Here is a 24,695-nt window from a genome sequence, read left to right as displayed (position 1 = left end):
CTTTGCATGCAGAAGGTGCCAGGTTCAATCCCTGACATCTGTAGGTAGGAGTGAGAGAAATTCCTGCCTGAAATCCTGCACAGCTGCTGCCAGTCAGTGTAGACAATACTGACCTAGATGAAGCAATGGTCTGACTCAGTATAAGGTGGCTTTCTATGTTCCTTTGATCACTTTCCTCCAAACAATGCTCTGCCCATAACTCCCACCATGTGTACGTACCCATCCTTTGCCCAGAGGATGCAGATATACTGCCATGCAGGAAGAAGAGATAATTCAAGATATCGTCTAGTTCAGTGTGCTGTATGTGATGCCTCAAGACACGGATTGGACCCCATTCCTCACACTCATTCTGCTTCCCCTCCCAATCCAGGCTCGTCTCATCCAATATCCAAGCACATGCATGTGTGGTAGTGTTTGTGCCTCTGTTCGACACTTGTGGCACATTCATTCATGGAGGCGCTACTCTGAAAGGCTTTTTTTGTTTACTTGCGCAGCCGCAACCCGGCAGCGTTTGGCACATATATGAAGAGAGAGGATAGAAAGAAAAACAAGAGTGCAAGGTTTCTGTGGTGACAACAATGGCAACTGGTGAGAGAAACATGCGATGTCTCCATGGAGGAGAGGCCTTTCTGAGCTGCCCTGGATCCCCACCCTGCCCCCATCCTGAAACAGATGGTGACTCTTCCCTGCTCCAGTCCCATCAAAGATGGAGACCCTGAGAAATTCACAGCCCTCCACAAGAGATAACAAAGAGACAGGCTCCAAATTGGGTGGGGAGGCTGATAAACTTTGAGTCATGTGCAGGGGGGACACCACCCCACTCCTCCCTCAGCTCCGTGAGACTAGATAGGAAAAAAGGGTGACCACAGGTATGGGCCTGAGGGGAAAGCTACGAGGATTGCAGGACCCTCTTCCCCTTTCTATATCGGTCCCTTTGGGTCCATCAGTGCTCTTGAGGCCCAGCTCTTTGTCAATAATAAATTAATACAAATAACTGCAACAAGAATATGTACATGGGTGTTTCCCCCCCCCATTCCCCTCACTCCCCTCCCCTCACTCCAGAATGAGGAGCAGGGGGAGGGAGCAGGGGGTGGTATCAAAAAGGCTCACTGCCTGGATACCAGCCCAATGCCCCATACTTGCTCCAGCGCGCACACACACATACTCGCACACTTCAACAGTTAACATAGCCCAGCCCAGGTGCCAACCCCCACCCTCCTCCCCTCCCTCCTTGAGCTGCCCATTTAAACAGTAGGCCAGGCACTGGTATGGGCAAGGGGCCCAGGGCCAGAGGACCCATTTCCCTGAGCTGGCTAGTCCCAGCCAGACTAGACTGAACTGAGTCAAATCCTACCACTTGTGCCCCTGAGACAGTCCTGGGGGTGGGGTGGGGGTCAGTTCACATAAAAACAAAATTCCAACACAAGGATTGGGTCCGTCATGTGGCAAGATGACAGTGCAGGAACACCCCATTGGTTCCTCCATCTAAGGGCTGCTCCAACAGTGGTGGGTGGGAAATGTTGACAGTCATCCTTGCCATTTTCATGCAGGCGATTGGCTCTTTCCTTTCTGGTCTCATGAGGCAATATCCACCCTTCCCTTGAGTCCTGCATTCCACATTCCTGGCCTGGGTGGGTTAGTAACCAGGTCTCTCTTCAGCCCTTTGCCCCAAGCACCTGCTCATACTCTTTCCTTGCCCCTTGTTTTAGGGCGGCTTAGTCAGAGCCAAAGTAGCGCTGGGGAGAATTCCGCATGTACTTGCAGCTTGAGAGATACTGGACTACATCTGCATGTCCAGGCCAGAGAAGAGTATCTGCAAGTCCTGATGGGAACACAGATGCTAAATCCACATGGCCTGGCCTGTGTGACCACGCAGGGACAGTGTCCATGTGTCCTGATGGGAGGTACTGGACTATACCTGCATGGCAGGGCCAGAGCCCGTCGTCAAGGGCACGGTGGAGCCACAGTCATAGTCTATGTCAATGGCAGCGTGAGCATTGGCCAGAAGGCTGTTGAGGGAGGAGCCCGTCTGCCGCTCTCGGAAGCTCTGTATGTAGCTCTACAAGGAAGGGGAAAGAAGAAAATGAGGGTGGTACCTTTCCTTCTCCATCCCCCATATTGGCTGAAGCTTTGCTATATAGAAACACTTTTCCCCAGAGTGCTCTGGACAGGTCCAGGCTCTTGGGAGAAGGCCTTCACTAATAGCTGCATCATCACCCTTTCCTTGCAAGTAGCCAAGAACCGCCTGTTCTTCCACATACCACCTTGAGATACTAAAGACTCGTTTTCTCACAAACCTATTGGGAAGGGCTCACAGAACTTCTAGCCCTGCTAGAAACAACTGGCAAGGAGGCTTCAGCTTGACCTCTATGTGCCGTGACTGGGAGGGACCAGGAGAATGAAGAGCTGCTTCACACTGAGGTGGCATGAATGTTTGCCGCTGCTACTCCAGTGTTTGCTGTAGTAGACACATAAAGTGTGAACAGCAGATGCGCACGTTCATGAACAGGCAATCTGCATGTGTCTAGGCCACAAGATTCTTAAAGCCTGTCAAGATTCTGTGGTGCCTGTCCCTAAATGTTTAACATGTGTCTCCCTTTCACACTTTACACATTTACTATGGTAGGGCACTGCCACACCCTTCAATCACCTTGCAGTTTTGCATAGATCATAATACTGTAATTCTCTATGAAGTTGGACACTCAAGTATGGGGAGGGTGTCACAACAGAGAATAGCTTGTCCCAAGCTATTTGTGCCTGTGAGTACCAAGGAAATTAATTGGCACAGACTTACTTACTGGGTGTAAATAGTCACTGGCTGACATAGTAAAGTATGTTCGCCATCATTTAAGAGCACCAGTTATGCCATGAGAAGGCCACTGTAGTTTCCCTGTGTCAGTTAGCAATGCTCCCTAAGGACCCCCTGGCAATACTATTGGTAGTAGGCAGAGAATCCTCTATGGCCAAAGAGAACCTCCACTGACATAGAAAGAAAAAGTGAGAGACATACACCTCTACTTTCGGTTCCCAAATGAAACTGCCAAACATGGAGCATAAACACAACTTGGACAAAGTTTCTCTATTCATCTTTCACCCTTGTATGTTGTGCCAGGCACTGGGTGCCCTGCACACTGAAGCATCAGTTGGTGGCTAGCCTGCAGTGCCACAGTCCTGCTGAACTGTTTCCCTGCTTCTCTCTCTATGGGAATGCCATACAGATGGTCTGTATGCCTGGGGTGTGAGAAGCAATGGGTGCGGAGGTAAGAAATATTTCCATTCAACACAGATGGGTTTCTGAATGAGGAAAGCATTCTGGACAGGGCTGGCTCTCAAGATGGAAGTGCCTCATCGATTATCCAAAAGCAAAGGAGGGTGAGTGGGATGGTGGATATAGACAAGGCCTGGAGGAATAGAACTGGGAACAAGCTGAGTTCATTAGTCTGCCTCACCCCTAGAGAGTAGAATGTTCTGTTATGTTAACTGTGGCTCCCCCCCCCCGATTCAGTCCCACTGCCCTAGCACTGTGCAAGAGAGCACTGGCATTCACTCACCGGGGAGAGCACATCCCCATCAAATCGGCGCACGGGATTAGGCTTGCGGCGGTAGGCAGGCTCTGGTGGATGAGCCTTGTGTTGCAGGTGAGGGTGTGGCCGCCTCTTCTTCTTCCTCTCCTTGCGCTCTTCCCGTTGTTTGATACGCATCAACTGGACACGGCGCTGCTGCCGACTGATAATCACTGTTTGGGGTGGGGGGATAGGAAAGGAGAGGGTGTGGTCAGAAAGCCAGCATGGCAAAGGGGTAGCCCAAAACACCTAGCAGACACCACCACTGGAATTCTTTGTTGTGGGATTAAGTGGGGGCTGTAAGTAGAGTTGAGATTCCCCATAATCAGGTAAGTTCACAATTGACAGAGCCATCATGGAGTATGGTGGCATGACTAGGGAATGCACACCTATGCTCACCGGTTTTATTCTAGGGGGCAGTCATTCAGTTACATGAGGTGCCAGGCACTTGGACCGATGGCCCTCTTCCCCTCCCTATCTCTCAGACCAGCCCACATTCATGCTAACTGGTACATTGCAACTATACCTGTTTGGATGCAATATGTAGTTTAGCCCTCAGAGACAAGAAATCAAGCTGGATGGATTCTCTGTAACTCTGAATAAGGGCTCAAAGCATTAATTGATTAATTACTGCTAAAGCTTTAATAATAGATTAAAATTAATCCTCAATTAATTGTTGGTGAGGAGACTAATGTGCCTTCTCCCCACTCCCTCAGAAAAGGGAACTTGAAGAGAGCTTTCCCCCCAGTTTGTAATGATAGCTAGCATGCATTTTATCTTTCTGGGTGAAATCACTAAGGTTTTCCTTCAGGCAATAAGAACCATAGGCAAGTAAAGCTGACAGCATACAGTTGACATTAATGCCAATATATCTTTTAAATAGATTTTGCCTTTCTTTTTAAAAGAAGGCTGGTTTCTGCTTATTAAATTGCAAGTTATCACACATTTACATCGAAACATCCATTTCATTCAGAATCCTTCAAAAGGCACCTTCACTGCAGTTTTGCAATATGTGAAATGATTAACTGGTTAACTTTTAAAAAAATAAATAGGTGAAAGGAGTTGACTGTGAATCAGCATAACCAATTCTTATGATTCCTGTGAACGCAGGGAAAACCTCAGCACATTCAGCAGTCTGAAACTGTGTTTATTATAGTAGGAGGCAAGAAGGACAATGTCTATAAAAGGAGGGAACCTGACTAAGGAAAAATTGCCCCTGAGGACCTGTGAGGTGCCTCTGCATCAAGCTGCTATTAAAGGCACGGCTACAGAAGGTGATAAAAAAGTTGGCCGGCACCCTTATTTTCTCTTGAACATCGGTACAACCGCACAAACAAACACAGAGCTCTCTGCTTTCAGCAGGAAGCCTGCTCATGCCACCACCTGCAAAGACAAACCCATTTTCCTACTATAGGAAAACTCTACCAAAATATAATCAAGCCCTGCGTTGGTTGAGATAACCCTGCCTGTGTTTGTTAGAAAGCCCTACCCACAAAGCATGATGCATTTGTGTGAGATGCGAGGATGATGTGTGCCTCTTTCTATTGTGAGATGCATCACACCACCCAGGTCCCACTTGTAATCAACAAGCATATGTCTTGCTAACTCTCTGCTTGATAGAGCTACAGCTGAGCAATAGCAAGTTCTGTTGGAAGGCAAGAAATACTGCTCAGCCTAAGAGACTTCGGCTTCTAAATTTGAAGATACTCCCTTTGATGAGATGGGAGGAGGCAGAGAGGAAACTAGCACTTACTATAACTCCTGGACTTTATGCCGCAGCAGTGCAAGTTAGCAGTTAAGCTTATCCACCTGGCTGCTCTTTTGCTCACTTCCAGCCTCCCTCCGACCCACGCAGCAGCACCGCGCTCACCTTCAGTGTGTGAATATCCCTCAGCTGTGACTTTCCACTGCACCAGGACGCCCAACAATGCCAGGACTGGCCAAGTGCCCAGGATGACCCAGCTGTACCAGCAGATGGGCCGGGCAGGTGCTACCTTGACCCGCTCATAAACATACTGCAACAGCAGGAAGAGCTCAACAAAGTAGTCAGCAGTGGCAGTCATGACAGCGCTGCCAAAGACAGCGGTGGACAGTGTGGTGAAGAGGCGCTGCCATTGCAAGGTAAGCACCGCACACAGCATGCCCACACCCAGCAGCAAGCCGATGGGGATCCAGACGGTAGGTGGGTGGTAGAACTGCTCCATCACCACCAGTGCAGCCACAGCCACCAGCAGCCCCAGCAACAGCCCAACCATGAAGAGCCCGACGCTGCGCACCAGCATGGTAACCAGCCCACAGAGCACCCCAATGCCCAGCCCGATGCCCATGGAGGCCTCTACGCTCAGCTGAGTGTCCAACACCCGCTCCTTGTAGCACAGCATGAAGATGATCACTGAGCCAAACATCAGTCCTGTCAGGAACATCACTGCCTTGAAGCATCGGTACCCTGAGGAAAGGAGGAAGGAGATGTTAATACTTGGGGCTGTGGTGAGGGACATAGGACAGACAGGTTACCCATCTCTTTGTTCTAGCGGGGCAGGGCTATCCCCATTCTTTTCATCATCTGGAATACCTACCCCCCCACACACACACACAGCATCCAGGACTTCAGAAAGCATGTTGTTTTTCTTGGGCATTCTCTGCACTCCCAACTGGGCTCTGTAACGCATAAATGGAACTGTCCCGGGGAAAACTGGCTCACGTTTTCTCTGGGACACTGCCGTGTTTAGCAAAGAAATCCTGTCATGAAGTTTGGAAAACCTATGCTAGTTTCTCTAAGCCCTCTGGACTGGCAGGGACCAGTGCACACTGAAGCACCCATTTGGGTATGTACAGGAGAATCAAAAGCACTAATAGCTTTCTGTTAGAACTGCTCGGAAGAACATTAGGTCAGGGGTTCCTAAACTGTCATTAAAAATCATACAGCATCCAGCACAGTGCATTGCAATTGCTACAACAGGCAGAAAAATCATTCAGTGCTCTGCCAGGACCCCCAGCAATTTTCAAGTGGTCCATGGGAAAAACATTTGGGAACCACTACGTTAGGTTTTGAATGGGAAGGACCAACACAGCAACCTACCAGGAGGCTCCAAAAACTGGGAGCCAGCCTTTTTCTGAGCAGTCTCATCCTAAACATGCGTATTCAAAAATGTCCCCATAATTTGCAGTATATGCCTTGCTTAGAAATGCAACCTCAATGGGCTATTGCTAAGAATATTTCATGAATGTGAGTTCCACTTTGCTGCTTCAGACACACAGTGACACAGGACTGACTATGTGTGGAATGGACTCTGTGGGCCACATAAGGGCAGTGAGACCATTTATCTCCTTGCGCCCCCATGCCTCAGCTCAAACTGTCCTCTACAGACCTAGGTTGGCCTACAGACCCCCACTCCTCCTCACCAAAGAAGCAGTAGATGATCCCAAAGAGGCAGCACATGGCACAGACCACCGAGGGCACCACTTGGTAACGACGCTCAATCTCTTCCTCACAGCTATGCATCCTGTCCTGTCCTGGGACATGCGGCAGCAGTGGGAAACGCAAGGTCTGTACAGTTGAAGTCATGGCTCTTCAGGGTCTCCAAGGCAATGTCAGGCTCCCCGTTCCCTCCCCGTCCACTGCAGGGGATGTTGTCTCATGGCGTTGCATCCATCTGTTGAGAGAGCATAGGACAAGAAAGGTGGGGCCCCAGCTACTTGAAGGTCTGGTGATGGACCAATCAGCAGCACAACCTAACCCTATGAATTTTTACAGACATCCCTGAGCCAAAAGGACACCATTTCCGTGGAAAGAATCAGCAGCAAGACCTTGAGGCATAACTCCTTCCACACTCTGCAGGGCTGTTCTATTCATTAAGAAGCAACTCCCCCTGTTCTGGAGGCTGTAAGAGGCAACTAACAATGAGGATTAAAAAAACATGGCAAGATCAGAGGTGGGAATGCCCACCAACTCCCTGGGCCTGAGCCAAGTCCAACCAGACATCACCGGCAGGCAGAAGATGTTCTGAATGCTGTCAATATATTTAAAGAGGCAGAGGAGGCCAGGCATCCAAAGCAGGGCGTCTAGGATTCCCACTGACCTTTCTCCACCTCTGTTCCAAGAGGAGGAATCTCACTGAGTCACCCCAGCCTCAGCCTGCCAGGGAGCTTAACAGCATATTCCACGTCGGAATGGAATCAGAGCAATGCTGGGAGGAAGAGGAGGGTGCTGAGCAAGGCATGTGACAACAACTTTCCAAAATGGAAAAGAGAGGGAAAATGTGGCTATAAAGGGAATCGCCACTGTATGGTCTTCATGGCAACCAAGAGAAGAACAGATGATACTTTTAACAACATACATGCACCCACCCACCCACCCACTCCCAGCTTCTAGCTCAAAGAACCAGTGGGATAGGGGAGTGAGTCACTAAAGGGGGTGTAGCAGTTTGGAAAAGCATATGTCAGAGATTTGAGTTGCATTAACCCTGTGTGTGTGTGGATGTTTGGCTGCCTGAAGACAAAGGAGGACTGGCTAGCTGGCTGAGGCATCCTCCTTCCTCTTTACAACTGGAAATCCAGCCATTAAAAACAGCAGCAAATGCAGATTAGCACATCTGGGTCCTGCTCAAGACTAGAACAGTATCCCTCCACCCCACCCCTTCTAATTTTCTCATTTCTGGTGGATTACAGGCTAGAAAGCAAAACAGAAAAAAGCCTGCTGGAGTTAAGCCCCACTCCACCCCACCCCTTGCAAGAATGAAAGGACAGGACACTCAAAAGATCCATCCAGGATTTGTAGGGGTGTCCCTGAAAGCCACTCCCAGCCAGGTAGGAGCTTTGTATTGTAGTTATTGCCTCTTTTCACACCCTAACACAGAAAATATATGTTTGCAGGGTAGCGCTCAGTGGCACAGGGATGGGTGAGGGATCCTGAAGAAGATGTGGCTAGAAGGAGACTTGACCCCTGCCTCCTTGTTGCCCACAAACAGGTCAGAAACCTGGGACATCTCTCCCGTCTCTGCCGCGCGTGTGTGTGCGTGCGTGCGCGCGCGCCTCTCTCTCTCATTCCCATTCCTTTACCCGTCCTCACTGCCGCTGCCACCAATGAGCACCAGTACTGAAAGTATGCAGTCTACCGATTGGTGCACTCTCTGTTGCTAAGGGGAACAAGACTTTTTTCCAGTTGGCCGCTGAGAAATTACCAAATGACTGCCTTCTTCTGGGCTGTATCTTTTTTGCTTTGTTTCAGCAACTCGGCTTCTTCCCTGGGAAGCCCCGCCCGCCCTTGCAATGTGGTTTTACTTTTCTCCCCCCACAGCCCATACCCACTTGATGCTCCTCAGTCTTGAACCTACCTGCAGGCCCCTCTTAAACAGTGTGCCAATGGCCCTTATTCCAAATCTGTCTTCTCCCTGCTGGCTCCCTCAAAACTTGGTATTCCTCAAACATGCCTGGAAACTCCCACATTACCACTGGCAGGGGTTGTCCTGTATCTTCAGCATAACAAGAAACAAGTACAGGGAAGTCCAAGTGCCACCTGCTTGTCGCTTCTAGGCCTCCTGGCTTGGGAAATCCTGGTGGCCCTTGTAACAGATGGCAAGGCCTGCAACTGGAGTCTCAACTGCAATTATAGATTGTGGGGCAAGGCACCATCTGAGAAAGACGTGCTAACTCACTTCCTATTCTTAAGAGGATCCAAACTGATACAGGATCTTGGATGCTTGTAAGTAAATCTTCCAGGAACCCAGGTTACACCAACAACTAGCACAAAGAACAACTTTTGACTTCTTCACCTTCACTGTTCAACACACAGGAAAACAGCATCTTCTGATGTCACCTGAAGTCAATGCTGCCCACTCTGTGGTGAATGTGGTCAGTTCTTAATTCTATGATTCTATGAATTGTTTACTAATGCAGAGTTTACAGTGGTGGACATGTAACCACCAGGAATGTAGGGGGCAAATTCAGAAGTGTAGGGTCCCTTCATGTTAGTCACAGCCATGTCCCCACTTTTTTACTACGGGGTTTAGAATGAGATCCTTGTTAATGTCTTCTCCCAGAACAACAGATGTCCCTACGAGTCAGTCAGCACGAGAGGGGAGAGTGTTAGCTACTGAGAAGAGTCAGCCACTGACTCACCTCCTTTTGCTCTGATAGGCTCCAATCAGCAGGAAAGGACAAGGACATATGTGAGAAGACTCTTCTCAATGGTTAACATTCCCCTTTCATGCTGATTGACTCATAGGATGATGGAGACATAGGGACCCTGCTTCCAATAAAGTAAGGTGTCTAAGACCCCCTGAGACCCTGGATGACTACACCCCTGGTAACCACTTGATAATGTCCTGCCATGTCTTTAAAAGGGGATTAGACAAATTCATGGAGAATATCATCAGCTACTAGTCATGTTGGCTATGGTGTACCTCCAGTGTTGGAGGCAATATGCCTCTGAATCTCAATCACTGGGAATGAGAAGTGGGGAGAGTGCTCTTGCACTCTGGTCGTGTTGTGGCCTTCCTGTAGGCATCTGGTTGGCCACTGTAAGAACAGGATGCTGGAGTAGATGGACCCTTGGCCTGACCCAGCATATGTTGTTATGCTATTGGTGAAGAGAATTCCCCCACACACATTGACTTCCAGTCAGAAATCTAGAGAAGCCACAGGAATAATAGCAAACCTTCCTCACCACCTGGTAGGACATCACAGATGACTGGCATACCAAATCGTCACATGGTCCACCCTGTCTGGGTTACATGCTCTGCATTACATCCATCTGGTTTACATGCTGTCTCATGATCAACACATCATGAATCGTGGGTTCATGCACAATGTTCAGACAGCTGGATCAAGAGCTGCTAAGTATGTATACTGTTCACAGGGAAGTGATAATCAAAATTAACAGAAATTGCTTTCCCATTGCAGAAAACTATTTTATTAGATGACTGCCTGAAAGCAGTAAAATAGGTAAAATTAAGGCAGACTCTTAACAAATACAGAATGAATAGCCACACATTGGTGGCAAAATCAGAGAGGGACAAGGCTCATTCCAAACTTCTTTAAATTACCAGGAGTCACACATGATTTGCCCTCAAGCAGAGCTACTGGGAAACTGCCTGATCCTAGAAAAGTTCAAGTTGGCATCCCTCTATACACCCAGCTGCCATACAATCAGGAATGGTCCATGATAAACAATGGATTGGAGCCAGGTAATCTAGGCATCCTAGGTGGAGTGACACCCATGCTGTGGCCAATACAGTTCCTGCCACAAACCTCTGTATCATGAAAAATATATCAGAATATAATTAAAAATACAAGAAAATAAGAGATCTGCTGGATTAAACCAAAGGTCCATCTATACCAGCATCTTGAGGCCAGCCAATGCTTTTAGGTAGTCCAAAAGCAGAACATGAGGGCAAAAGCACTTTCTTGTTGTTTGTCCTGAGCATTTAAGAATATAAGAAGAGCCCTGTTGCATCAGGCCAAAGGCTGATCTACTCCAGCATCCTGTTCTCACAGTGGCCAACCAGATGCCTATTGATAGCCCACAAGCAACACATAAGTGCAATAGCCCTCTTCCTACTTGTGATTCCCATCAAGTGGCATTCAGAAACATACTGCCTCTGACAGTGGAGGCAGAACATAGCCATTGTGGCTAGTAGCCACTGATAGCCTTATCTTCCATTAATTTGTCTAATCTACTTTTTAAAAGCCTTGTTGTTGTTGTTATGTGACTTCAGGTTGATTACGACTTATGGTGACCCTATGAATCAGCAACCTCCAACAGCATCTGTCATGAGCCACCCTGTTCAGATCTTGTAAGTTCAGGTCTGTGGCTTCCTTTATGGAATCAATCCATCTCTTGTTTGGCCTTCCTCTTTTCCTACTCCCTTCTGTTTTTCCCAGCATTATTGTCTTTTCTAGTGAATCATGTCTTCTCAGAAGTATACTACTGCCTCTGAACATGGAGGCTGGTTTAGGAGCAAAATGCTTCGTATGTGTACTTAGTTTATGTCAGGATATCTTCCTGAACACTTTGCCCCAGAATTGGACTTCTGGCCCAGTTCTATGAATGTTTACTCAGAAATCCCATTGAATTCAGTGGGGTCTATTTGCAATGAAGTGCACATAGGATTAGACATGTGAAGGCCCAGAAAAAAACTGGGGGGAGTGTCCATTTTTAAAAATTAATTTTTCATTTTTTTCTGAAAAAATGGGGAAACCCCCCCCCCCAAAAAAGCATGGAAATATTGGAGGGAAAGTCCCTTCTGAATTTTCTGGTTTTTTTTAGGCTTTCACATCTCTACCTAGGGTTGCAATCTTAAAATCAACAAACTGTTGTGACCATGTAGGTTCCAGAACAAAAGCACTACTAAAATATAATGTAATGTTGAACCAACCTTTGTTGGCATAAGGATGTGCAAGATGTTGAGCTGCGCTACATAGAACTTGTATCTGTGTAACTTGAAAGCTTGCATGGTTGAAGCTTGGTGAAATTCAAAAGCCTCTACATTTCTACCTTAAGATTCAGGGCCAATCAAAATAAATTACTAGTCTAGTTTATATCTCTGAAAATCACACAAATCCATGGAGCTGACATAAACTGTCATGCTCTTTTTCCATAACAGCAACATTTGGCATCATGCCAGCAACTATCTGCCAAAATTGTTCCAAACCTAAATGTGGAAAATCCAGCCCCAAACAATTGCTTCCTAGTCAAGCTCCAATTTGTTTTTCTCAAATTTATTTTCTATCTCTTCCCCCTCTTCCCTGCCCAGTCCTGAATCCCTGCCAGCTATTCTAATCTCCCTCTTTCCACGTGGTTCTGTTGCCTAGGGAGAAAGAAAGGCCAGTGCAGTTCACAGCTAGCTAATGCTTGTTATGGGCCCAGTAGTGGCTCTGATACAAACCATAGATATCTGCTCTGTAAGGATGGGTTCTAAATCTGTACCAGAGCTTGGAAAAGTTACTTTTTTGAACTACAACTCCCATCAGCCTCAGCCAGCATGGCCACTGGATTGGGCTGATGGGACTTGTAGTTCAAAAAAGTAACTTTTCCAAGCTCTGATACACCCCATTAAGTGTGCATCTGAACAAACAAGATTCTGCCCAGGCTGCTACTCAATACTGAAGCCCATGTCCCTTCTCCTCTTCTTTGAGAGCAAGGTAACTCACACCTTTATGCCTTTTAGTATTTCAATATTTGAGTCCCCTCTGGAGGCAGCTGGAGGAGAATGCATGACTGACTGGCCCTATTGTGGGTTCCAGGCCAGCCGGCTCGGCTGCAGTCCAGAAACTGGATTAGTCCTGGCTAATCATCCACAGTGATTGAGGCCAAGTGTTACCAATTTCCTACAGTCTCCCTTCATGTGCTACACATCAACACAGCCAAACTTTGCACCCACAAACAGAGCGATGAGACAGGCCTTTACAGACAAAGGTAATAGTCATGATTCCACAGGTGAAGAAGGGGACTAGGGTGATAGAGGAACTTTTTAAATATGATTTTCTGCTAGCCTGTAGGGAGCATGTTTAGGATAGTTCTGGAAACCAGGCCACTCTATAAAGAAGTTGTACCCAATACCGAAATCCTAGGTTCTCTCAGAAAGGGGAAATCATAAAGGTTGTCACAATGTAGATTCTGCAAGTGAAGTTTTAGGAAAAAGAGGCAAGGCTATACCAACAGAAGGCACTATCAGGAGAGTTATGAGAGCATATTGTGGATTCTCACTCAATAAGAGTAGGTTGAGGAAAGTTGTGGGAGGATTGGGTGGACTCAGCCTCTCCTGACAGTGTTGCTGGTGCAGGGTGCAAAAGTGCGGCGCCAAGCTATTGATGTCTTAGGGAATAGTGCCAGGGTAAACTCCTATGCCAGCAAACTTTTCCTGTGGGCTAGAGTTAGGAATCCTTGCTGATAGGATCTGTGCACAATATAGAAGGGAATCCTCAGCACCTTATCCTCTTGTTGCCTCTGGGATTACTCTTGACAGCTTGCCGAAAAGCTCCTCCTGAAAGAATCCTATTAGCCTGGGAGCAACCCAGGGGAGTGGTGGTACTATGAGGAATAGCTGTAGGATGGAGCCAGATGCCAGATGCTCTGCCAGCAAGGAGGAGGCTCTGCTGGGGCCCAGCATTGTATTATAAGGAAACACTGCACAGAGTTTCCAGGGAGGCAGCAATAAGAGTTTGTACGTCGCCCAGAGTAGCTGGACAGCCAGCCAGATGGGCGACTAATAAATTTAATAAATAAATAAAATAAATAAATAAGATATCAATCTTTGTTTCAGGGAGGAGTTGGATTTTTTTTATTGCTTTTGTAATTACTTGCATTACAAAGCACCTAAATCAACCCCACCTAGTACAAAAAATAAGTAAGCTATGAGTGACACACACATATAAACCACACACTACCCAGAGCCTGTTGCCCTCACTTAAGAGTTTTTGACTCCAGAGAAGTCAAAATGATGACTAGCTCAGAATCTTTCTGTCTATGCTCCTCTTAGTGACTGAGTGCAGGACCCTGGCATGGGACAGCTGTTTTGTGCCTGTAACTATAGATTCTGGAGGGTATCAAGCATGGGACAGGTTCAAAGGAGGAAGACTCTTCACTTGGGCATAGTTGGGTTACAGGAATAAGGAACACTTCACTTCACTATTCATCCGGTGTTGCCCTGTTCCATGCAAATCCCACCTGGGTCCTCACTGTGCCACAGAACCTCTTCACTCCATCTTGCTCCATGCAGCACCAACTGCAATCTGGTTAATTGCCTACATCCCATTCCATAGCAAGACATGCTGCCCTTTTCCATCTCAAGCATAAAGCTTGCCCATCTAACCATAAGCTTGTAGGTGCTTCCAGAAAGAGCTGTTTGCAAGTATTGGGTATGCTCAACCAGTCTGCCCGAAGACCCACAAGCCATACAAGGGACTTTGCCAATCCCTATACTGACTGCTATAAATTCAAATGGATAGCAGGATTAGAACAGGCAATGCTGCAGTGATAGCATCAAATCAGCCACACACATACCCATCTCTAGGAAGCACAACTTCTTTGAATTAGTTTCTGTGTTGGCATTAGGGTGGCATTATGGTGATTAGCTCCACCATGCTCCTATTTTACCATGTCTACCCTGGACTAATATGTCCTAGAGGGAAGCCTTGATTTACCAAGCTTGTGATGCTCTCTCTGCAACAGTTAAGCCTGCCTTTCCTCCCATTTGCCCACCATGCACCGATCGGGTCCTACCACATCTCCCAATTCCCCATTCCCTCTGCCTGATACATACCTGGCTTTGTCCATCCATTTATAGAGCAGCTTGCTCTGTCTACTTATCAGCTTGTTCCTGTCATTAGTGCCAGCCAGACCAGGCTGCATTGTTGTTTGGGACTGGCGGATCACATATGGGAAGCTGCAGAGTTGCTAGGATACAGAGCTGCAAAGACTCCTGGGGAAACCGTCAGGCTCCCTTTGTTTGGGATGAGGGGGTCCCCAGAGGATCCTACACTGGTGGACCTATAGATGTCTGCAGATGGCTATCTTTTCTTAGGATACAACAGTTATCTTTTTGAGGGGGGGAGGCATTGTTTCTGTCCAGCCAATCAAGGATTTTGGTTTTGTTTCCTTTAAGCTCGCTCAGCCTTTGTTTACGTATATTTCTGCTAACTGATATATAGAAACAGATCGTGGGCAGGGCTTTTATTGTTCTCCCCACAGGAGAGCAAGCCTAAGCAACAGAAGCCTGAGGAAGTAGGGACTTTAGGCAGACACACTTTTTGCTCCCTGAGGAACTAACCTTCCAGCAGGAGTAGGGAAAGGAAGATTGGTAGTCCCTGGCTGAAGGGATATCTGTGACCTGCCACAGCACCCACACTGGAGGAGAGAAGCCTATTTGGTACCTGTGAGGACAATCTGGAATAATGACATTCCCTTTCACTCCACTTATCCCTGGCTAGGCCTTCAGGGTCTTTTGTGCAGTTTTATTGTGGTTGCACGGGAAGGGAACCGCCCCCCCCCAGTTGACGGGCGTCCACGTGAACTCAACCCCACTGTCTCTCCAACTTCTTACCATTGCCTGATCCGTCAGCGCCAGCTGCCTCTGGGCAGGAGAGAAAGCGAGGCATACCCATCAGTGCCTTTCCCTCACGCTGGGGCATTTACCCAGCGCTCCCGATACCCCCAGCGTGCAGATCCCTCCTTGTGTGCTTCCCGATCATTCAGCTCCCATATTTTGCTCTTCTTTCCCATCAACCCTGCTCACATAATCCTCCGTGAACGAGCACTCTCTCTCTCTCTTTCACTCAGCCCAAGCCAGCCGTGGCGTCGTCGGCAGCGACCGTCTCTCTGCCCTCATCCTCCGGCAAGGGGCACTGAGAGGGAGCAGCAGACCCAGCCAGCAAGCCTCTCTTCCCTACTCGCCGCGGCGGTTCCCCTACCTGCTCGACCCGGTCTCGAACCCGGACCGCCAGAGCCCGCCCGTCTCGGCCCGGTGCTGAGGGACAGCTCCGCGTGACGTCACCGCCCAGTTTCCCTCTTTCTTTCCCTCTCTCTCCTCCCCCTCCGTTCTTCCTTCGCGCGCACTCGCGAGGCGCGGACAAGAAGGGTTGGCTGGAGCCGACGGAGCTGGGCGCGCGCCTCGGACACAACAAACAGGCTGCTGCTTCCAGCCCTCCGTTCCGGCTCCTCCCTCGCCGCCCGCCCCCGATTCTCCTCATGCCCCGCGCGGCTTATGGTCTGGGGCGCGCGGCACAGCGGTGGCGGCGGGAGGGGGAGAGCTGTACACAGGCGAGCGTGTGTCATATACACCCCCCCGCCCGATGCGCCAGAAAAGCTTCCTGCACAGGATGCCTTCCGCTCCTCCTCGGAAGGAGGGCGGGCTGCTTCTGGCTGGCCCTGCCTCAACGATCTGCGGCGGGCGTTGCCATTAATAGGCATTTATTTTCACCCTGGCCGCTTCCAGTGCGTTGCATCGGCTGCTCTTTGCCCCATTGTCACTGCACTGCACTACACTAGCACACCGCGTCGACTTTTGTTTCCATCCTCCTCCGTCCCCTCGCACCCACCCCCAACTGTAACTCTTAATATATACTGCGCTGTGCAATCCCGTTTGCTATGCACTCTACGCTGGCTATTTAGCCCCTTAGTATCCTGTATTCAGAGGCTGCACGTTCCCGCTCCACCGCCTTCTATTGATTGTCTGCTCTACCTCGATTGCAACGATACTCTTTGCATCGCTTTGCTTCTATTTTCCAGCCCCGCTCTCATGTTAAAAAAAACCATTGTATTTTTAGTCTTGCTCTCTTTCCAGGCAACGGTTACAGTTTAGAACAACACTTTATTCGCAGAATATATGACCCTAGCAACAGGCTTGTAGCAGCACCCTGGATTTTTCTTTTTGTTGTGTAAACCATGCTTTTTGTGGTGTGGTTGGAGAACCTCAGGCCGGTCCGGGACCTGATGCAAGGTTGGGCCTCCTCTAACCAGGCCAAGGCCACACCTCCTCTCCAGCCCTGCTCTGAGCTCCCCTCCCTTGCTTTTACCTGGCTGGAATGTGTAGTTGATCTGTGATCATGCCACTTACTTGCTTGTTTGGAGAATGAATGTGGGTGGGTCAGAGTGTGTAGATACCTCTGACCTTTGCTTGCCTGGAGTGTATCCTACTGAACAAAGGTAAGAGTCACATCCATTGCTCTGCCCACTTTTGCCTCTGGTCTCACCCAACACTGGCATGTCCCCCCAGGTAGCCCATGAAGGAATGCCACCCTTGGTCTGAAACAGGTTCCCCACCCCTGTCATAGGTCATCACTGTTCCAGGACATCCCTTTTAATGTACCTCATGGTACATTATTTATTTATTTATTTATTGCACTTGTATACCCACAGCCAAAGCTCTCTGGGCAGTTTACAGCAACCAAAAACATTGAAACAAATATACAATTTAAAACACATATCTTAAAAACAATTTAAAACACAATTTAAAAATGTAAAACAATGTAAAACAATTTAAAACACATGCTAAAATGCCTGGGAGAAGAGGAAAGTCTTGACCTGGTGCTGAAAAGATAACAGTGTTGGCGCCAGGCACACCTCATCACATGAATCATTCTATAATTTGGGGGCCACCACTGAGAAGGCCCTCTCCCTTGTTGCCACCCTATGAGCTTCCCTTGGAGTAGGCACCCAGAGGAGGGCCTTTGATCTTGAATGTAGTGTATGGATGGGTTTGTATTGGGAGAGGTGTTCCATCAGGTATTGTGGTCCCAAGCCGTGTAAGGCTTTATAGGTCAAAACCAGCACCTTGAATTGAGCTCGGAAACATACAGGCAGCCAATGCAAGCGGGCCAGAATCGGTTTTATATGTTCGGACCGTCTGGTCCCTGTTACCAATCTGGTCGCTGCATTTTGCACAAGCTGCAGTTTCCGAACCGTCTTCAAAGGCAGCCCCACGTAGAGTGCATTGCAGTAATCTAATTTGGAGGTTACCAGAGCATGGACAACTGAAGCCAGGTTATCCCTGTCCAGATAGGGACGTAGTTGGGCCACCAACCGAAGTTGGTAGAAGGCACTCCATGCCACCGAGGCTACCTGAGCCTCAAGTGACAGAGATGGTTCTAGGAGAACCCCCTTGCTACGAACCTGCTCCTTCAGGGGGAGTGCAACCCCATCCAGGACAGGTTGAACATCCACCATCTGGTCAGAAGGACCACCCACTAGCAGCATCTCAGTCTTGTCTGGATTGAGCCTCAGTTTATTAGCCCTCATCCAGTCCATTGTCGCAGCCAGGCACCGGTTCAGCACATTGACAGCCTCACCTGAAGAAGATGAAAAGTAGAAATAGAGCTGCGTGTCATCAGCATACTGATGGCAACGCACTCCAAAGCTCCAGATGACCGCACCCAATGGTTTCATGTAGATGTTGAACAGCATGGGGAACAGAATTGACCCCTGTGGAACCTCATACTGGAGAGTTCAGGGTGCCGAGTAATGTTCCCCAAGCACCACCGCGACCTGCCAAGTAGGAGCGGAACCACCGCAATGCAGTACCTCCCACTCCCAACTCAGCCAGTCTCCCCAGAAGGATACCATGCTCAGCCGCTGAGAGATCAAGGAGAATCAACAGAGTCACACTCCCCCTGTCTCTCTCCCGACAAAGGTCATCATACAGGGCAACCAAGGCTGTTTCCATGCCAAAACCAGGCCTGAAACCCGACTGAAATGGATCCAGATAATCGGTCTCATCCAAGAGTGTCTGAAGCTGGCCTGCAACCACTCGTTCCAGGACCTTGCCCAGGAATGGAACATTTGCTACCGGCCTATAGTTATTAAGATTTTCTGGGTCCAGGGAGAGCCTCTTCAGGAGTTGTCTCACTACTGCCTCTTTCAGGCAGCCAGGGACCACCCCCTCTCACAGAGAGGTATTAATCACTTCCCTGGCCCAGCCGGCTGTTCCATCCCTGCTAGCTTTTATTAGCCAAGAAGGGCAAGGATCCAGCACAGAAGTGGTTGCACGAACCTGTCCAAGCACATTCTGAAGGGTACTCTTTAAACAAGTTGACTTTTTCCAGAATATAAAGCAACTTGTAACACGGCAATAGTGTTCATATGTACCATTGCCCATGAGAGGGCCACAAAGTAGCGTGACTCATCTAGAGCATCCTACTACTACCAGTAAAAAATGCATTCACCATTAAATAAGATAGCCAGAACTGTAGGAAGGGGGACAGGTCTTTAACTTACACAGCATTTGAATATAACAACATTTGGATACAACAGTAAAACATTAGAGAGGGCAATATAATCCCAAGCCTTGTACCCAAATTTCTGAGTTTCAGGACTGTACAGAGGTGGATATTGTATAACCATGAGAGAGAAAAAATCCAGACCCTTGTTGGACTTTTTTCTGTCAGTTCTCATAATTTGTTGAAATTAATTAAAAATCAGCCATGTTCACAGAGTACCTGTAATCCTATTATTGATCTTGCCCCATACTCTGACCTTCATCTTCTGCAGTTTAAAAGTTAAAAAATGCATGGCTGATTTTTAATTAATTTAAGAAATTTAACTTTGAAGTCTATTATAAAGTCAGACATGCTCAGTAAGAACCAACTGTCAGTGTTCTAAAAGCCAGACTCACAGCTGTTTGGCTTGGCTAATCAAGTGGTCACACCCATGCCAGACCTTTATTTCACTGTAGAAAGTCATGTTTTCCCCCAAAGAATCCTGGGAAGTGTAGTTTGTGAAGGGTGCTGAGAGTTGTTAGCAGACTCTTATTCCCCTGACAGAGCTCCAGTGGCCAGAGTGGTTTAACAGTCAACCCCTCTTCTGGGAATTGTAGTTCTGTGAGGAGAATAGGGCCTCTCCTAGCAACTCTCAGCATCCTTCACAAACTACACTTCCCAGGATTCTTTGGGTGAAGCCATGACTGTCTAAAGTGAAATAAAGATCTGGTGCGGATGTGGCCAGTGACAGCTTTGGTTTAAATTTGGGTGGGAGACTACATGTGCTTGCTGTAGAATAAAAAGGTGGGGGAAACCCTGAAAAACAATGATACTATTTACAATGTTTTCCTTTTGGAAAGGAAAGGGGCTTTCTCTCTACCCAGTGCCCATCCACCCAATCTCCTCCTCTCCCCCTACCTCCCCTTCCCCCTCTTTCCCTCTCCCTGCCCCTTTTCCAAGTCAGTTTCACCGATTCTAAGCATGATTGTACAGGAGTAAATCCCACTGAACTCAAAAAGCATGCAAATGATCAAACCTGCCCTCCCCTCCTCCTCCTGCCTCCTATCTGGTCCCTTTTGCCCCTTTCCTCCATTTTCCTTTGACCCCTCCCCTTCCAATCCCCTCCCCTTCCAATCCCCTTCCAATCCCCTCCTCCATGGTCAGTTATACCTATTCTAAGCATGATTGCACAGGAGTAAATCCCATTGAACTCAATAAGCATGCAAATGATCAGACCTGCCTCTCCCCCTCCCCTCCCTCTCTATCCTCTCCTTCCCCCTCTCTCCTTCCCCTCCTCCTTCCCCCATCCCACCTTCCACCTCCTCCCCTCCTTCCCCCATGGTCAGTTTCATCTATCCTAAGCATGATTGCATGGGAGTAAATCCCACTGAACTCAATAAGTATGCAAAAGATCAAACCTGCCCTCCTCCTCTCTTCCCGCCTGCTGCTCCCCTCCCCCTCCTCCCCTCTGCCTTTCCTCCTCTCCTCCCCCTACACTTCCTCCTCCTCCCCTCCCCATCTCCCCATGCTCAGTTTCACCTATCCTAAGCAAGATTGCAGGGGAGTAAATCCCATTGAACTCAACAAGCATGCAAACGATCATTCTCAGCAAACTTGCACAGGATCCCATTTCTTACCTCCTGGATTAAAAAGCAGATAACTTCACTAATAGGCAAAAAAGCCCTTGTGGTTTAAGAACGTACCTATAGCCAACAGATATTTCTATCAAACTTTAAAAAGCAGGGAAACTGGGCAGCTATAGTGAATGCACCAAGGAAGCAGGAGACCTGACCTCCTCTCTGAGATACTGTACTGCCCTACAAATGTATAAAAAGGCAAACACAATTTAGGTTGGTTTTTCACAGTCCAATCCACTTCCTGTGTAGCTTGGAAGAATTTGGTAATGTGCCTCTGAGCATATGGTGAGCAGTGGCAACGCAATCAGGCCAAATAACAGAAACAAGACATGTGCTGTGCTGATCTTGTTTTAGCATGGAGGAAGCAACATTAAATTTTAGGTGTGTTCTATGTTTTTAATTGACTATACCCACCTTTCCTTAAGTGAATCAGTTTAAGCATAGCAGACTGAAAGCATGCATCTTGGGCAGGCCAAGTTTGTTTTTTCCAGCCACTGGATTCATTCCGTAAGTAGCAACATACTGTAATCAGTCTGATTTTACATCAAAGTGCAATTTCAAATTCAGCTGTTAATGCTCCCAAAATAGAAATAGAATATAATCTCCAGTTTGAAACACAAAAGGCTGTTTTCACCATCATATAACACTGACCAATAAAAATGCTTTGAAATTAATAAAAATAAATTTGACACAGATTGCTATGAAGAATAATGAAAGAAATATAGTTTTCTCGGTTAGATTTCTCTGTAGAAATGGTAGTAACACAGGAAAGAAGCAAAGTAAGAAGAACAATATACATACAAAAATGTAATTCTCCCACTTTGGAGATGGCAGGTGTTGCCACCACTCACCATATGCTCAGAGGCACATGTTACCAAATTCTTCCAAGCTACACAGGAAGTGGATTGGACTGTGAAAGACCAACCTAAATTGTGATTGCATTTTGACAAATTTGTAGGGCAGTACAGTATCTCAGAGAGGAGGTCAGGTCTCCTGCTCCCCTGGTGCATTCACTATAGCTGCCCAATTTCCCTGCTTTTTAAAGTTTGATAGAAATATCTGTTGGCTATAGGTATGTTCTTAAACCACAAGGTTTTTTTGCCTATTAGTGAGTTGTATCTTACTCCTTCCCAGCAGGACAGTGGAGAAAGTACTCAGGGTTTAAAACTAGCCTTGGTATATTGCCATATTTTCCTTTTCATCCCATTTAGTTCTAAATCACAGAGCATGGTCTGAGGGTACATGATCCAGTGACTTTGTTGAAGCAAAGTTTATCTGAGCGTGCCTGGATGGGAGACTGTCTAGAAACCCCACACACTCCACCTTGAGTTCCGTCATGGAAGAAAAGTGGGATATAAATGTAATAAAATTAATAAATTAGAATATAGATATGAGAAATGAATGGGGTTCATGGAAACAATAATGCTGTGCTCATCACCCAGGGAATGTTCAATTGGTTGTCCTGGCTAACTTGTGAGCAAAAACTGAGCTGGCCCTACCATTAGGCAGAACGAGGCAACTGCCCCAGGTAGCTGATTTGGACTGTATTGAAAGCGCAGTACATTGTTAAGATATTATTTTATTATTATTGTAGAGGAGATGCACTTGTTGGTTGGTTTTGCCTGACAGACAAAATAACATGATCAGCTTTGGCTGCTATGCATCTTGACTTCAGGAGGGAAGTGGGTGCGATTTGCTGCTCATCCTCAGGCAGCAAAATATTTTAGGCCAGCCTTGATAAAAAAAAGCCTTGCCTGCTGTTGTCTGTTTTTAACTAATTACTAACTTCCTTGTGTACTAGGGTTCCCAGCAGCCCAATGCAAAGAGCTCCATAGGTAAATTATACATTGTATGGAAATGTGCTCTCCTCTTCTGTCAAATGCTTCTGCTGCCAGTTTAATTTGGTATGAGGGAGGGAGGGACGGAGGGAGGGAGGGAGGGAGGGGAGGAAAGAGTAACAGCTACTTGCTCACATTCCTGTTATCATGTGCGATTCCTTGATTTGGCCATTCTTTCTGTTTGGAAAGATCTTTGGGAAGGAGAATGTGCCTGCTTAAGTTGTTATGGAGGCCTGACCATAAGTACAGAAATCTAGCTCCCACTGCCATGAGGTACAGGGATTGCAGTGGCTCCATCTATATAGCCATTGGACTGGGTCTTTATGTTGCCCCTCACATGTAGGATAGTAGCCAAACCAGTAGCATAGGTCAATTTCACGCAGTTTGGTTCCCCTTTTTAAACTATGTGAATACTCACTCATCTTCTGTAAAGCCTCCAGTTATGTATGTTTCTTTATGGAGAGGACATGAAAATACTTTTATTACTGAAGATTCTTAATCTAAGGTTTCTGTGGTATTGTACATCATAACTGTTTATAGTTTTTCTAGTATCTTTCTTTGTGGGCACCAGGTATTGTTTTGTTGTTATTTTGAAAAACTTAAGGAAATATATTAAAAAAAAAAATTACAGGAGGGATGGGAATTTGACAAGGAAGCCATATATCCTTGAATCCCAGAGGTCAGTTGCTACACTAGCTTAGGCACGTCATCGAATCTGCTCAAGCCTGAATCCCACTTACCATCTGCTGAGCCCCGTGTCATGAAGAGGAGGAGGATTAGGCTGTGTGGGAATGGTGATGAGGCACTGCTGCTCCTGCTGCCATCTACTCTCTTCCCACTCTCAGTCTTTAGTAGCTCAGACAGTTTATATTCTCCTCTGCTATGCCAGGTGACTAGCTCTGGCCTGTAGCCTAGAGAAGCCTTTCTTTGAAGGTCTTAGTAATATAGACAAGCAGAGATGCATATGTGTGAATGCCTACCTCTAAAGGTTATTGTATAAAACACAGCAAAGTTTCCCATGTATTGCCGGCACATCAGACAAATTTTTAAAAATAGTCTGGGTATAATGACCCTAATCCCAGCAGTTCTGGGCCCTAAGCAGTCTCCTTAACCTGTCATTCATCTGTATGGGGATTAGCAGCTAACAGACCCAACCTTTCTTAGCTGTATTCCTATATTGTCAACTGAGACTAGCATACATCTTTGGAATTGATTATTTGATTATGACACAAATCCAAATGCAGTACACACTGACTGTACATGAAAGAAAGGTTTTTTTAAAAAATACAGGGTAGACAGGCTGAGAGAAACTAAATTAATTACAAAGGAAGGAATACAGAACATAGTCTTAGCCCATAGTTGCAAAGTATACTTAGTTACAGCAACCTAGGAAATACACCCACAAAAATTACTAGCCTACAGGATTTTTAAAAAAACTCATCTGCTGGTGTTTAGCTGGCAGAGGAGGGATGATAAGTTTAGTCCCTCCTCCAGGAGCCTGTTGCATTTATATGCTGGGTGTAAAGTAGGGTTGCTGGGCTCAGGGCCTGAGACTGATCTTGTATCTTTAGGAGAAGAGAAAGTAAGCCAAGTGCAGGTGTCCTTGCAACCCTGTAACGGGAAAAACCACAAGGTGGAATTCTCCCTTCCCCCTGCACAACTTTTAAAGATACAAAAGACCTCTTGGAGGCAACCAAGATTTTTCCCTATTAATTGTGTTTAAGATTGCCGCTTGCATAATGAAGGACCTGGTACATGAAATGCTAGTGGCTTGAGGCCACTGCAAATTCTAGAGATACCACAGCAAAGATGATGTAGAAGAAGAAAAAATAAAGCATCTTATGTAGAGTGACCAGCTGGGGAAAAGGGCTCTTTCACCTTTAATAATTATGTAGAAGAGGGAATTTCAGCAGGTGTTGCTTGTCTTGTAAGCTACACTTGCTGAAATTCCCTCCTCTACATAATTG

At 47.1% G+C, this 24,695-nt stretch overlaps 1 protein-coding gene across 6 annotated transcripts; it reads right to left on the bottom strand.

Annotated features, from left to right (window-relative positions):
• Positions 1-465: 465 nt before the first annotated feature.
• On the bottom strand, positions 466-23,942 carry TMEM198 (transmembrane protein 198). Of its 6 annotated transcripts, none has more exons than XM_061609416.1 (5): positions 23,469-23,942; positions 6,966-7,216; positions 5,317-6,009; positions 3,552-3,736; positions 466-2,059 (listed from the first exon to the last, which is right to left on the bottom strand). In XM_061609416.1, exons 2-5 carry the CDS (start codon positions 7,126-7,128, stop codon positions 1,913-1,915), a joined length of 1,188 nt encoding a protein of 395 aa, XP_061465400.1. In that variant the 5' UTR covers positions 7,129-7,216; positions 23,469-23,942; the 3' UTR covers positions 466-1,912. The 6 variants fall into 6 exon arrangements, with proteins under 6 accessions (XP_061465400.1, XP_061465405.1, XP_061465402.1 ...); XM_061609421.1 differs by having other exon boundaries at positions 5,434-6,009; XM_061609418.1 differs by lacking the exon at positions 23,469-23,942 and adding an exon at positions 15,972-16,298.
• Positions 23,943-24,695: the final 753 nt, after the last annotated feature.

This window comes from Rhineura floridana, chromosome 2, assembly GCF_030035675.1.
Source record: "Rhineura floridana isolate rRhiFlo1 chromosome 2, rRhiFlo1.hap2, whole genome shotgun sequence".
Taxonomy (NCBI): Eukaryota; Metazoa; Chordata; class Lepidosauria; order Squamata; family Rhineuridae; genus Rhineura; species Rhineura floridana.
This window is presented reverse-complemented; position numbering and strand designations above follow the sequence as displayed.